The 13,907-nt window shown below is 31.9% G+C and overlaps 1 protein-coding gene across 1 annotated transcript; it reads left to right on the top strand.

Moving 5' to 3' along the window:
- Positions 1-3,996: 3,996 nt before the first annotated feature.
- LOC133313138 (uncharacterized) lies at positions 3,997-13,260 on the top strand. The gene is made up of 11 exons (XM_061514464.1): positions 3,997-4,209; positions 4,659-4,720; positions 5,259-5,395; positions 6,220-6,278; positions 7,834-7,857; positions 8,508-8,590; positions 8,678-8,742; positions 8,882-8,931; positions 10,423-10,524; positions 10,670-10,729; positions 12,635-13,260. Exons 1-11 carry the CDS (start codon positions 4,207-4,209, stop codon positions 12,767-12,769), a joined length of 780 nt encoding a protein of 259 aa, XP_061370448.1. The 5' UTR covers positions 3,997-4,206; the 3' UTR covers positions 12,770-13,260.
- Positions 13,261-13,907: the final 647 nt, after the last annotated feature.

The raw sequence follows: 13,907 nt of genomic DNA on the forward strand, positions 1-13,907 counted from the left end.
TAGGATGGAGTTGAGAGGGTGCGAGATCAAGGCAATGAAGGACGTCTACTTGGAATTCAAAAAATGATAGTCGAATTCCTACTTCCGAGAACAAACATTTATATATGAAGAAGAAAGCTTCATCACATTGCCTATAAAGGGAACATATTCTCATGTTCTCTCTAGGGGCTTCAACCTGAAAACAAATGTTGGTAGAGTCATTAGTGAGACATAAAGAACGCAATGATGATTGTAAGGCAGCTAAATCATCTTCGTAAGATGAGCGAAGTCTTAAAGCTTCCTCGTCCACCTATTCTAAACCAGTAGTGTTGGGTAGAAAAGCAAAACGAGAAGCAGGAAACAAGCGATAAAGGCAATTTCTCGGAATGTGCCTGGAAGGAAAGACACAGTTAGACTCTAAGTCAGAAATCGGATAAAAAGACAATGATGTATCAGAAGCCCGTAAGGGATATAAAGATACCCTAATACACCCAGAGCCCGGAATGAAGAGAAAAAAGGGCTTTGACGCCATGACTAAAACTCCTACCACATAACCTAGAATTCCTACTAGGCAAAAACAAATTCTTTCTCATTAAATTAAAGAAATATAATCGGTCAATAAAATCTTGGTCACTCAAGATACCTTTTGGGCTACAATGATTATTCATTACAGTATTTTAACAACACATATACAAAAAGATAAAGATTCTAATAAAGAAAGGTCTACAGAAAGATTTACCTGGAAAAAGAAAGTGATCCTTCAAAATATAATAGGTTCCTAGAAGCCTTCATAAGATTCTGAAGTGAGAAAAGGATACAGCCCGAAGATGAGGATAATAGGTTCGTCCGCAAGATAGTGATGAAGAAGAAGAAGAGAGAAAGGGAACAACGAAGAAAACCTTTGGAATGTAAGTGACTGAAAATGAAGAGGTGATACAGCTGTATTATTGAAAATAATAAGTTTATGTTGTGAGGTGACTTTTTGTGTTCTAAATTCTTGAGATAATGACAAGCTTAATGGCGTTTTGAATTTTGAAATTCATCATGAAATTTCACTTCGCGCCTAGGAAAAAGATTCCAACTTGTGAAGATACGACACGTGGCCCAAAAACACAATCAGTAATAAGTGCGAAATGACATATGACAAGGCAGATTCTGAGAATGATGATCACATCATATATCATCACCTCAGAGTATCCTTACTTGTTACTCTGAGCTGGGGGGGGCTTAATGTTCCAGGTTCAACCCGTTATCCTTCTTGGGCTTGTAGTTGGTCCCAATCCGATTATGGGCTCATGGTTGAACTTACCCATACCCAGCGTGGAGCCCAACCTTGTGCCCAAATTGTGGGTCTAATCCCACGATCACCATCCTCATATGCAACTATTTGTAACTGCCAAGAACATTGATGAATAACTGTTTTCCACCCACGATCTTCTTCCATAACTACTTATAATGGTTGTTATAAATACACATGCAGTATGATAATGGAGACACATTACCAAGAAGTGGAAATATTAAGCACTCATACCATATATCGTTCACCAGAACCTTGACCTAAACACTTACCTATTACCTTAGTCGATGTTCACTAAGAACAATATATATTATAATATGAGATAGATTATTTTACCTACTTTTTTATCTGCCTACCTTTGTCTACCACTCTCCAACATTATTAGATCAAAATCTCAACTACATTTAGGGGGGTGTATTGGATTAGAATTTTAAAAGACCTTTTTGAGATAAAAAATCTTATAGATTTTAAAAGACTATTGAGAATTGGATGAACTTTAAAGACTTTTTAAAAGACTTTTTTTACAATCAAGATTTCATAAGATTGGATTTTAATAGAATTTATAAAATTTGAAAGGAAAATATGGATTTATAAGATTTTAAAAAACCATACGAATTTTTAACAAACATTCAAAATTACAAGAGATAATAATAAAAAATAACAAAGAAATGCAATGAAATTAATAAAAAAAAGTAAAACTTAATACAATTTTCTCAAGAGAAAGGTTATACTTACAACTTATTTTTGTTTACAACCATATCTTAACCGTTGATTTCTTCAATCAACGGTTATCATTTATTGTGAATTAATAATTAATTAAAGAATTTGATTTTAAAAAATAATAACTGTTGATTAGCGAAAATCAACGGTTAAGATATGATTGTAAGAGGTTGTAAATGAAAATAGGTTGTAAGTATAACCTTCCTCTTTTCGCAATCAGTAAAACATAATATAATTTTTAACAAACATTCAAAATTACTAAGCAACAACTTTTCACATATCTAAAGTTATACTAGTCTTCCACGCATTAGCATTTTCTCGTTCATGCGCTTGGGTTTGACCAATGGATTGAAAATTATCTTCTTCATTTGGTATCAAAGCTATGCATATACGATTATAAGACCTAATTTTTTTAATTATTAAAATAATTCTAAATTTGCATATAGAACCTAAAGTTCATGATAAAATTTCGTTTGGAATTTTTTGCAATTGATATTGAAAACCTTGGGGGGGGGGGGGGGTTGTCCTACGAGATGAGAGTTTTCTAACTATATATCATATGCATATTTTCATTGAATATTCTAAGAAAATTTTGAACCTGAATTTCTAGGTTTTATTCCAGGAAAGTGATGATCCAATTTTTTTTTATATTTAATAGAAATTATTTTTTATTATATTATTTGTTGTGTTATCAAACACAATTCTCATTCTCGGAATAAAAATAGAACATGTTATCAAATACATTTTTTTTCTCAGAAACTGTTCCAAGGCACATAAATAGAAAAGAATTATTTCTTTTCAGAAACAGTGCTCGGGAATAGAATGGCTATCATGCACACCCCTAGTATAATTTTAGATATGTGGAGAGTTGTTGCTAAGTAATTTTAAATTTTTGTTAAAAATTATATTATGTTTTATTGATTGAGAAAATTATATTAGGTTTTACTTCTTTTTATTAATATCATTGCATTTCTTTTTTTTATCGACTATTGTAATTTTGAATGTTTGTTAAAAATTCAACATATTGTCCTTTTAAATCTTATAAAATCTATTAAAATCCTTTAAAGTTCAAATTTATGAAATCTTGATTGTAAAACATATCTTTTATAAAAGTCTTTAAAGTTCGTCCAATTCTAAATAATCTTTTAAAATCTATAGGATTTTTTATCTCAAAAAAAGTCTTTCAAAATCCTAATCCTAATACAAAAATCACACCTTTTTTGTGCCAAGAAAAACTGCGACCCATAGCTTGGAAAATTATTTTTTAAACTTCCAAAATTTCTCAAAAATGGCTCAACAAATATATTGTTTTTGAGATATATTATATTGAAATATCATTGGTTTGTTATTTTTGGATTGTTTTGTAATAAAAATCGCTAAAAAATATGTTATTTTTTAGTTTTGACGAAGCTCCCATGGCGAAATTCGATTTTGAACGGGTCAACGTGCCAAAGGAAGAAGAAAATACTGCAATAGAGAAATCTTAAGAAATCGTAGGGGTTATGATAAGATTGTGAGAGAGACATCCTATTTATATTTTTTACTAAAAAGTCTCACGAAATTCATACCAATAAAAAATCCATTAAAATCGTTAGATTTTTTAATACCACCAGATTGTTTTTCCATTGTTTAAAATTTTAATTGAATACCAACAGATTTAGACAGACTCTAAAATAATCTTTTAAAATCCTAATCGAATACCACATGACTTTTTTTCAATCTATTAAAATTTTAATTGAATACCAATAAATTTTTTTGTCGAAAGATAATTCATTAAAATCTTTTAAAATCCCAATCTAATTCATCCCTTTATTATTTTTAACTTCTATTAACATTCTGATATAATAAAATTGGAGAATAATAAACAAAATAGAAAAAAAAATGTTATCAACACCAATGATCTGTGCATAGAATATTTTCTTATCAACATTTTTCCACTTACATTTGGAGAAACCCCAAATCCACTTCGTTTCGGAGTTTCGCAAATAGACAATTTGCGCAAACTGACATAGAGTGTTCTCTCTCTTCTCTAAATGGTTGTGTAGGGTCCACTCTACAGTGAGCCAAAAGCAAAACCCACATTTGGCATCTCATCCTGAATCAAATTCAATTGAACCCATTCACCAAAACCCTAATTTACTGTCTCTCCTCAGCCTTCCAATCCTAGATCTTCAATCCCCTGAGATTTTAGGGTTTTCTTCTCATCCACAATGGTAAGTGCTTTACCTTCTTCTCCGATTTCCTTTTTTTTCTTTTTTTCTTTCTTCTATTGTTTCTTTTATAGCTCAATTTTTACTACACGATTTCACACTCAAGTTTCCATTTATTTATTTGTTTTGTCAATTGTTCCTCACTTTTAGCTCTCCAAATTTTCAATCTTGCCTACTTTTATCACTATTTATCTATGCTAAAATGGTTGTTTTCTGTTATAACTTTTGAGCCTCCCTTTGAATTTTGAATTAAGTTTTGTTGTTGTTGTTGTTGTTGTTGTTGTTGTTGTTGTTGTTAATTGAGCGACTTGCTTCATATAACAATTGAGGATGATACTCAAATGGAGCTGTGTTAAATTGAATGATTTGATTTAAATGTATTTATGTTGTGTATTATGGTAATCGTGATATATAATAATATATACTGATTAATTTTCTGATTTTTACTACAGCACAAATTGGGGAGAGGTCATCGTGACAAATTCCAGCAGTTCATCGCAATAACTGGAGCCAGGTAATCTTATAGTTGCCTATGACTTCGTTGCTTCATTTTGTTTCACATATCTTTAGGTGCACATGATGATTTGTCATTTGCTTGTGAAGCTTCTGGAATTTACTTCTATTATATATTACAACAGAGATCCATTTTGGGTGTATGTGTGTATATTATATATCTATCTGTCTATCTATAGGTATATATGTATGTATTTTGGGGTTTCTTTGTGTTCAATCTTGGATGGAAGGTCTTTGTATACATTTCTGTTTTTAATCTGAAAGCTTTTGAAGTTACTTGAATTGTTTACTTTGTCTGATATTGACAGGGGAGTGTGTGATCATTCTGGGCAGGGTTATATTTTCTATATCAAATATGTTTTGCTTTAGATGCCATGTTGATGCTTATTGTATTTTTTAGTCTGGTTCATGTTTTTTGTTGCTTCATCTGAATTATTTGAACTTATTTTGTGGGTTTATTTTTGGAGTTTATACGAGTGCACATCAAAGGTGTCTTTAACTTCTGTTATCGATTTGAAAAACTTATTTTTTATTTTCAGTGAGAAAGTAGCACTGCAGGCTCTGAAGGCTAGTGATTGGCATCTTGAAGGAGCATTTGATTTTTTTTACAGCCAGCCCCAGCTTAAAACATTTACTGATTCTAGACACTTGGAGGATCTATACAATAGATATAAAGGTTAGCAATGAAGGTGAAAAAAAAAATTGATACACTGATAGCTTTTATATTAGAGTAAGTAGTAACTTATAACCTCCAGTAAGCACGACAATAAATTGGTCTGGAAACATGAAAAAAGGATTGGAAGAACAATAATAGTATTATATGTATAGAATAGTTGAGAACCATGGAGTAACTTTTCTATCCCTTGAGGTTGCACCCTTTTGGAAAACAAGTAAATTTTGCTACATAGTTTATTTATTGTTATTTTGATAGAACAGTGATTTTCATTTATTCCTATCTCAAATTAATTATGGCTTGTCAACTGAACTTGGAAGCTTTCTAAGATAAAGTATCATGTAATTAGAACTGATTCCCCAATGTGGTTGGATGAAGTCATTATAAAGGAATCATTAGATAGGGTTCTATGTAGCCTTCTTTTGATGAAAGGGTCTCTTTCTGGACGTAATAGTTTTAATGTATTTCAAGTCTTGGTATTCTGAATCTTTAGTATAGTAGTATACTAGTATGCATTGATTATTCTCTCTCACTGCAATTGTACTTATAGGATAATGTGCAAATTTCCTTTATTTGAGCATAAGGGATGTGGAAGATATGGTGGACTCAATAACCTTTGCATGTGAACTTACATTAAAGATGTTAAGGCCCTATTTTTGTTTTTCTTCTCTCGCTGAGATGCTTATATGAATTTTAAGGGTGACTGGGCCATTACTAGTTGTTTACTTTTAAGTTATTTGTTACCCATAGATAAGTGGCTATCCTTTATTAAAACATGGTACATAATGCCTGTTTGCTAATCCTTTATTGCACTAATTTCCATTCAGATCCATATGTTGATATGATTTTGGCAGATGGCATCACTCTCCTTTGCAATGATATCCAGGTTGCTGTTGCTGAACTCAAATTAATTATATTCATGTCTTTATTCAGTATCTGTATAATCTTCACTTATAAGTTATCATGGAAGCTGTTATAATGATGGAACAGTACTTGCAAGCATTAATTCTAGATATTTTAATTGGAATTGGAGCAGAATTGCAGTCAAATGCTTCAGGAATTTTGGAATTGGATTATTCTAAGGTGTCTGGTTATGGGACAGTGTAAGGATCTGAACCAGCAAGTTCAAGAGTAAACCCAAAGACAGACAATTTGTATATAATTCTCCAATTCAACAGTTATCAATTACAAGGAAACACCAAACAGTATGACTCTTCCTAATTACAGATCTCAGAACTGATCAAAACAGAGAAAGTAAAGATTACAAAATAAGAAAGTAAAGATAGGTTCAGAGGAGTTGGAGAGCCCATGATCTCTCCCAATTTCACCCAAAGGTGCCCCAAGTCCCAAATGCCAAAAGATCCCCCAATCCTTCCACACTGCTCCCTATTTAGCTGAATTCCCTAACAAACTTTTCCCTCCATGATGAGTCAGTATAAAAGAATATTATTCCCTGCATCGCTGCCTATGGAAGACTTACTGTTGAGCCCCTAATATCAGTTATGGGTCGTAACAGACAGATTTGGTTGAGAGTTCATCAGAATAAATCAGAGTAGTGGAGATAAAGAAAGAAGAAAACCTAAGCTTCACACCTTGGGTTCTTAGGCATAATGCCTAACAGATGCATAATGTATCTTGACAACTCGTTTTTTGTCTTAGAAATGAACTCTATTTATTCTTGGATAGTTGCTTGCAATAGAGTTGGTTGAAACTTAGGTATCAAGCAGTCCAAAACTTAAGCCAAGTTTAATGTTAACAAGATGGAAGGAGTAGGTTGAGATGTAATTATGGGGGAATGGAAATGTAATTCGCCAAAGGGATCTGCGAATGCCAGGAAGCAGGTTTTAAGGCCTTTGATTTTTTTTGCTGGGAATTGTGTCAATTGGCAATACACAATATACAAATAAAATCTTATCTGTAAAACAATGCTCAACCAAATTGAAACGTTTTATAAATGATAAGACGTGAAACATATATCGATGAAAAAGAAGGTATGTATTAGGGCTTGCCTTTAAATAAATAAATAAACAAATAACATCTAAATATGAAAAAATAGATTAAAACTAAACTGAAACCCACTAAAACACTTGAAAATGTATTATGTATTTTTTTATTTGAACTTTTTAATTGTCTGTATTTAATAGTATATTTAATATACTGTAACATTTATTTTTCAAAATTTATCTTATTTGCGAATTGTATCATTCATATTAGACATGATACTTGATACCTGGATCATATTCATGTCTGCTTGATCATCTCAGTCTCTTAGGTTTTGTTAAATTTTGTCATTATCACACTGTTGTTTACATCTTATGGAATTCAGTTGTTTTAATATCATTTCTATATTTCTAGTGCTTTTGAGTTTTGATTCATTCAAAAGTTTAAGATCATTTTTTATCAAAATGTAATTAATGCTTGAGTCTTCTTTTTGTGTGCAGGTGGATCCTCAAGATATAGTAATGGTACGAATATGTATTTCAAACATTGTTTCATTTCTAGATCATAGATAATTGCTTTGGTTATATTGATTATTTCCTCCTTTAATATAATCCTATGCATGATACTTTAGAAAATCTACTGTTTAAACAGTAATCATGCAAGCTACAAATACATAATAACTGAAAATTCAGTAGGTTTGTGGACACTAAAAGAGATACAGGGGGTGAAAACTTTAGTTGGAAATAGTTATGGTTTTTCAAGGGTTGCTTTCTTTTCTTGAGTTATATATACATGGCTAATAAGTTACAGATGGCAATGGCATACAGAAATATTTAAATTGTTTTCACAATCAGTCATTTTTCTCAGTGGAACAGCTCTACATGTAAATAAGCTTCAACAGATATTAAACATAGCAAGATATGATACTTCCTTTTTAGGGAAGGAAAATAAAGAATAATGGTAATGTTATCACTCATCCATGGTGATGATTATTGGTCCCTGGATTGTGATATATGCAATATTTGTAAATGAAGGTTATGTAATTTTAAATGAATAACTGAGGAGCATGAAATTTACATATTTACGCTTCCTACTGTTAGTTTTAACTTGGTTGCATGATTAGAATGCATGCCGTTGACATAAGAATGCCTTGGCGATGTTCGCATTTTTGCAGTTAGTTCTTTCATGGCATATGAAGGCTGGCACCATGTGTGAATTTTCCAAGAAGGAGTTTATTGAAGGTTTACAATCTCTGGGGTATGTATTTCTTTTTGTGATTTTGAAAAGAAACTTTCTTTTTATAATGACTAAATCCCAGTTAAAGGCGATATAAAATTATTGCAGGATTGATTCACTGGAGAAGTTCCGTGAAAAGATACCACATATGCGCTCTGAGCTGAAAGATGAACGTATGGACAATAGCATTCAGATCATGGCTTGAAATTAGTCTTAGTCATGCGATTTATTATTCTTTTGTCACTTGAAATTATCTCCATCAATTGTTGAAGAAGCCCTCTGAAATTATATTCTGTGTTTTTGATTGTCCAGAGAAGTTCCGAGAGATATATAACTTCGCTTTTGGCTGGGCAAAGGAGAAGGTATGTGTTGATGTCTACTTGTTGACCCTCTGTCCCCCTGTTGAATAACTGAACTAATTTGCATGGCAGTAAGTGATAACCTGTGTCCATAACCTAATTTAAGCAATGCATTTGCATGTAATACAAATTACAATCTACCAGTTCATACGTAAGATGCAATTGACCCCACCGTGATGGAACAGGGAGGCGCTTAGGAAAGTAATGCTCTAATCATAACTAATTTGATTCACTAATTACTGAATTTGAGTTATATTGGATTGTTTCTGTAGTTTGGATTTTTTGGACTAGATTTTCAACTATGAAGTGTGTTGAATTATATTAAAATTTGAAATAGAGGGCTTCAGATCTTCTTTCTTCTGTATTCAGCCGCATTCATTAAGTGCTCATAGTTCTTGTTTCGTTGCTCTGAAGTTCAATATTGTGTGTACTATTTGATTGCTGGGCAACCCCTACTTTTGTTTTCCTGAAGATTTTCTGCTTCTGTTCACTAATTTTTTTTTTCATTTAATGATTTGAACACTATTTTCAATGTCTGGTTATTATATTTTGTTATTATCATCCTAATTATATGCAGAACATTCAGTACTAGTGATGATAACCTATCAAGTTCTTCTTGTGAATATGCCAAAGTTGTTTCATGTCCTTCCCTAGTGTTCAAAATTCAAATAACATATTGAAGTATATGTTATTGTTATTTATGATTAATGGCTTTCCATATTTCATTCTTTCTGTGAATATGTTTACTGTGTTAGGTATTTATGAACTTTTAAGTCTTAGGTACATGAAAATATATGTTTAATCGTCTACCTAGTGCTGACAAGACTACTATCTATTGTATAGATGACTTAAAAGTTTTTATGATGATTATTTGCATTTCGTTGACTATTAATGATATGCATGATGTTCTCATTTCAAACATATAAATTGGTTTTGCTTGCCGTGCTCCTTTTCCAGATTTATGTGTGCCAGAGGTTTTTAACCATTTTTTATACATAGTTTAATGTTCTGTTGCATTTTTTTTAAGCTTATTTTGGAGCTGTCTTTTTGCATTACTGTTCAACTACACAAACGCAAAATATGCTTGGGGATTGTTATTTGAAAAACTTGATTAGAGTATGACTATCAAGTATCAACTACTTGTTTCTCTATTTTTATGAGACTGAAAGGTGTTGATAATGAATTTTTGTTATTAATTTGGGTGGTGTTAATATTCTTTGGATAATGGTACAAGGTATTAAAATATGGGGTTATATAAGGGTTAGTATTCCGACTCTTCAAAGGAAGGAACATTAAAGTAGGATGCAATTGATTTGTTTACAGTGAATGATTTGTTTCTAATTTGTCTGGGTATCTTGACAAATGTTAGATCTCTGTCACACTTGAACATCTTGGGTTGGGTGTAATTATTTGTGGTTTAATACTGTTTTGATTCTTTCAATTTTGAATGTGTAATTTTTCGTGCAATGGTAATTTTTAAGTTGCCTTTCTCAGGGTCAAAAATCTCTGGCATTGGATACAGCTATTGGAATGTGGCAATTATTATTTGCCGAGAAACAGTGGCCATTGGTTGATCACTGGTGCCAGTTCTTGCAGGTAATATATTATGCTTATCCACCTTTATATCTTTCACTGAGTATGTTTGAAGCTTTCTATTTGGATAGCTTCAACCAGGAGATAAGATATCTAATAATGCTTCTTTATTTTACTTATATTGAAAACTTCGATGCTACTTTCCCAGGCTCGTCATAACAAAGCAATATCTAGGGACACTTGGTCTCAGCTTTTGGAGTTTGCAAGGGTAAACTAATTAGCTATTAACCATCTGAATAAAATTCAATTGATGATGCCCTCATAATGTGGATGTACACTTGCCTTCTTGATGTTGATTTATTATTGCATGAATATATCTATGCATGGTCTCTGCTTGTGTACTTCTGTATATACCTGACAGAGCTAGACTAAATATCTAGAAAGATAATGAGGAAAAAGAAATCTGTTTATCTTTCTTATTTTATACGGTCTTTCTCATTATGTCTGTCTGACCATCTTGCCAATACTGGCTATTAATAGCATCCCTGCAACCATCTTATCAGGTCTTGTTTTCTTATTGCCATTTTTTAACACTTTACTGCCTCTGAAATGCAATGATTCATGTGGAACAGAGGAACCAACAATACACTAGTACTATTGTCGAAATTATTCATTGTCAATAATCTAGCTGTGGCAGTGATAATTTATGAAGTTATTTCCCTCTTTATAACAAAATTGGTCATAACACACTAAAAAAATCCCCAAAAAATAAAGGAACAGCCAAACAGGAAAGAAATTGAACAGTAATATTTCTATGCTGACAAATGATAAACTCTTGAAATGACAAAATAAAAAATGCCCAAACCCCATAACTTTTCAATTGAAAGTTGAAACCCTAGTCAAAATTATCATATTATACATCAGTGGTTGCTGTAGTAGTATCCATGCATAAAAGTTTGAACAGTAAAGGAACAGCCAAACAGGAAAGAAATTGAACAGTAATATTTCTATGCAGACAAAGGATAAACTCTTGAAATGACAAAATAAAAAATGCCCAAACCCCATAACTTTTCAATTGAAAGTTGAAACCCTAATCAAAATTATCATATTATACATCAGTGGTTGCTGTAGTAGTATCCATGCATAAAAGTTTGTGATGTTAAATGCTTTATTTTTCTTTTGTTCTTTGGGTTTCTGTTAAGGAACCCAATAGGGAAGGCTTATTGTAGGAAGAGGTGTAGTGGACCACTTCCCATAAGTATGCTGAGTCAGCAAAGAATATTCCCTAGTTTGTTGTGAGGAAATCAGTTGAGATTTGGAAAGAGGGTTAGAATCAATGTAGATGTTGCTGGAGTAGTTAAATAGGGGAATGGAGGAGCAATGGAGTTATCGGGAAAATTGCTTGGGCTTGGGCATTGGGAGAGAGTGGAGCCTCTCATATTTTCTTCACACGATCTTACTTTCTGCAATTTTATTCTCTTCTTTTAGTTTCTGAGTTGAAGTTGTAATTTCTCAGCTTATTTTTCCAATTTGTGAACAACCAACAGTGTGTATGAAGACTTGGTAAATGCTGAATTGGAGAAAATTAATACAATTATCTGTTGAATTCAGTTCTTATTTCTTTCTTACTGAATTCTGATCCTAACAGTTTCCAAATCAATCTTCAATATATTTAAAGGCATTACTGCAATTCCTGGAAAAATAAAAAAGATGTTACATGTGAAATGTTAGTTATTTTATTTTTTTTTAACTTTTTTTAATACTTGATTAGCTGTGTGTAGGAAAATATAATTTCAATAGTACTCCAAATGCTTCAATCCTTCCTCTACTCCCAACCTAATAAAGGAACGAAAATATAAATGATCTCTGTTGAGTTTGGTTTTTAATGCTTTTGAATTGGATGTCGGTAATGTTAGTTGTAAATCTTCATTTTCATCTAATTGCCCTCTGTTGAGTTTGGTTTTTAATGCTTTTGAATTGGATGTCGTTAATGTTAGTTGTAAATCTTCATCTTCAGGTCACCGCCTATAGATTGAGAAGAATTGCTGTTTGCTTTTACTGTTTTTTAAAATGACGATGCAAGTGGAACTTTTCGTGGTGGTCTTTTTATGATATTATGCTTTTGGACTTTATGAACACAAACCACTAATATTTGTCATGTTCTGTTATGCAGACTGTTGGCTCTAATTTATCTGATTATGATGCTGAAGGTGCTTGGCCGTATCTTATTGATGAGTTTGTTGAATATCTGAACGAGAATGGTATCATCCAAAATGGTCAGATCAATGATTCTAGTCTAAAACGATGATGCATTCAGTAAGATGGTATTTAAGGGAATTTGATCTCTGCTCTCTTGTGATGAGTTTTGCTATTCTGTGATCGAACTCCTCCTTGTTATTAAGGGGGATTTCGTCTAAATATGCAAGAAGAAGAGGACATGGCTGCTAGAGCAAACTCATTCTTGCTGACAAAGTAGTAGCATCATTTACTTGTGGGATTGTTGATATGGTATATGAATTGGGGAGTATTGTGAAATAAGTAACGGGAGCCTTCTGATTCCATGGTGTTATAGTTTCATTTTTCCTTCCAATTTAATAATTTATTCTTGTACTATGTCTTCTTAGGTAAAATACTTCTGTGATTGTTACTGAATGTCCTTGTGTCTGTTCTACTTTCATCATTTTGTAATATATGTGGCACCTTGGTATTGAAACATTCATGAAATAGAAAAGAAAGCGGGGGAAAAGTATCTAGTATATTTGGAGGTTTGCTATATATAATGGAAATATATTTTTATGTTGCTTGAGATAATGCACACACAAAAATTGATTGTGGTTTATTTATTTTTCTCTCTTTTCTCTTTAGTGGGTTCAACTTATTTTTTTGGTGTGTGCATGAGATAATTTTGTTTGATGCAACATGAGAAATATATAGTTTTTATATAATTGAAAAAACTTTAGTAATACTCTTTAGATTTGTTTTAGAATAAAAAAAAATACTCTTTTAAGTCCCCCCCCCCCCCCCCCCCCCCTCTTTAATCAGTAATACTCTCATGATAGATTACATTAATAGCCCTTATGTATTGTCTAAATAGGAATAATAATGAGAAAAAAAAGACATGAAGGTGTTAATCGTATTAAGGAAGAGTCAGTTTTTATTTTTTATTTTTATTTTTTTTAACTAAAGGTATTACTGATAAAAAAAAAACAGGAGTATTTTTTATTTCAAAAAATCTAAGGGATAATATTATAGGTCTTACGTTTTTATTTTTAGTGTGAAATTGACTGCTTGCATCTGCAAAGCTTAAAAAATAGAACTCCACGTTGTAATAACATTCGATTTTAACAATATAGATTTATGGAACAGGTTATGTTTACAACTTTTTTTGTTTACAACTCTTACAATTTCAACTATGTTCTTCCAGGAGAACACTCTCTATTAGTGTT

The sequence above is a fragment of the Gastrolobium bilobum genome, unplaced genomic scaffold (genome assembly GCF_033153095.1).
Source record: "Gastrolobium bilobum isolate Gb01-03AN ecotype WA unplaced genomic scaffold, APGP_CSIRO_Gbil_v1 utg6023, whole genome shotgun sequence".
NCBI classification, from domain to species: Eukaryota; Viridiplantae; Streptophyta; class Magnoliopsida; order Fabales; family Fabaceae; genus Gastrolobium; species Gastrolobium bilobum.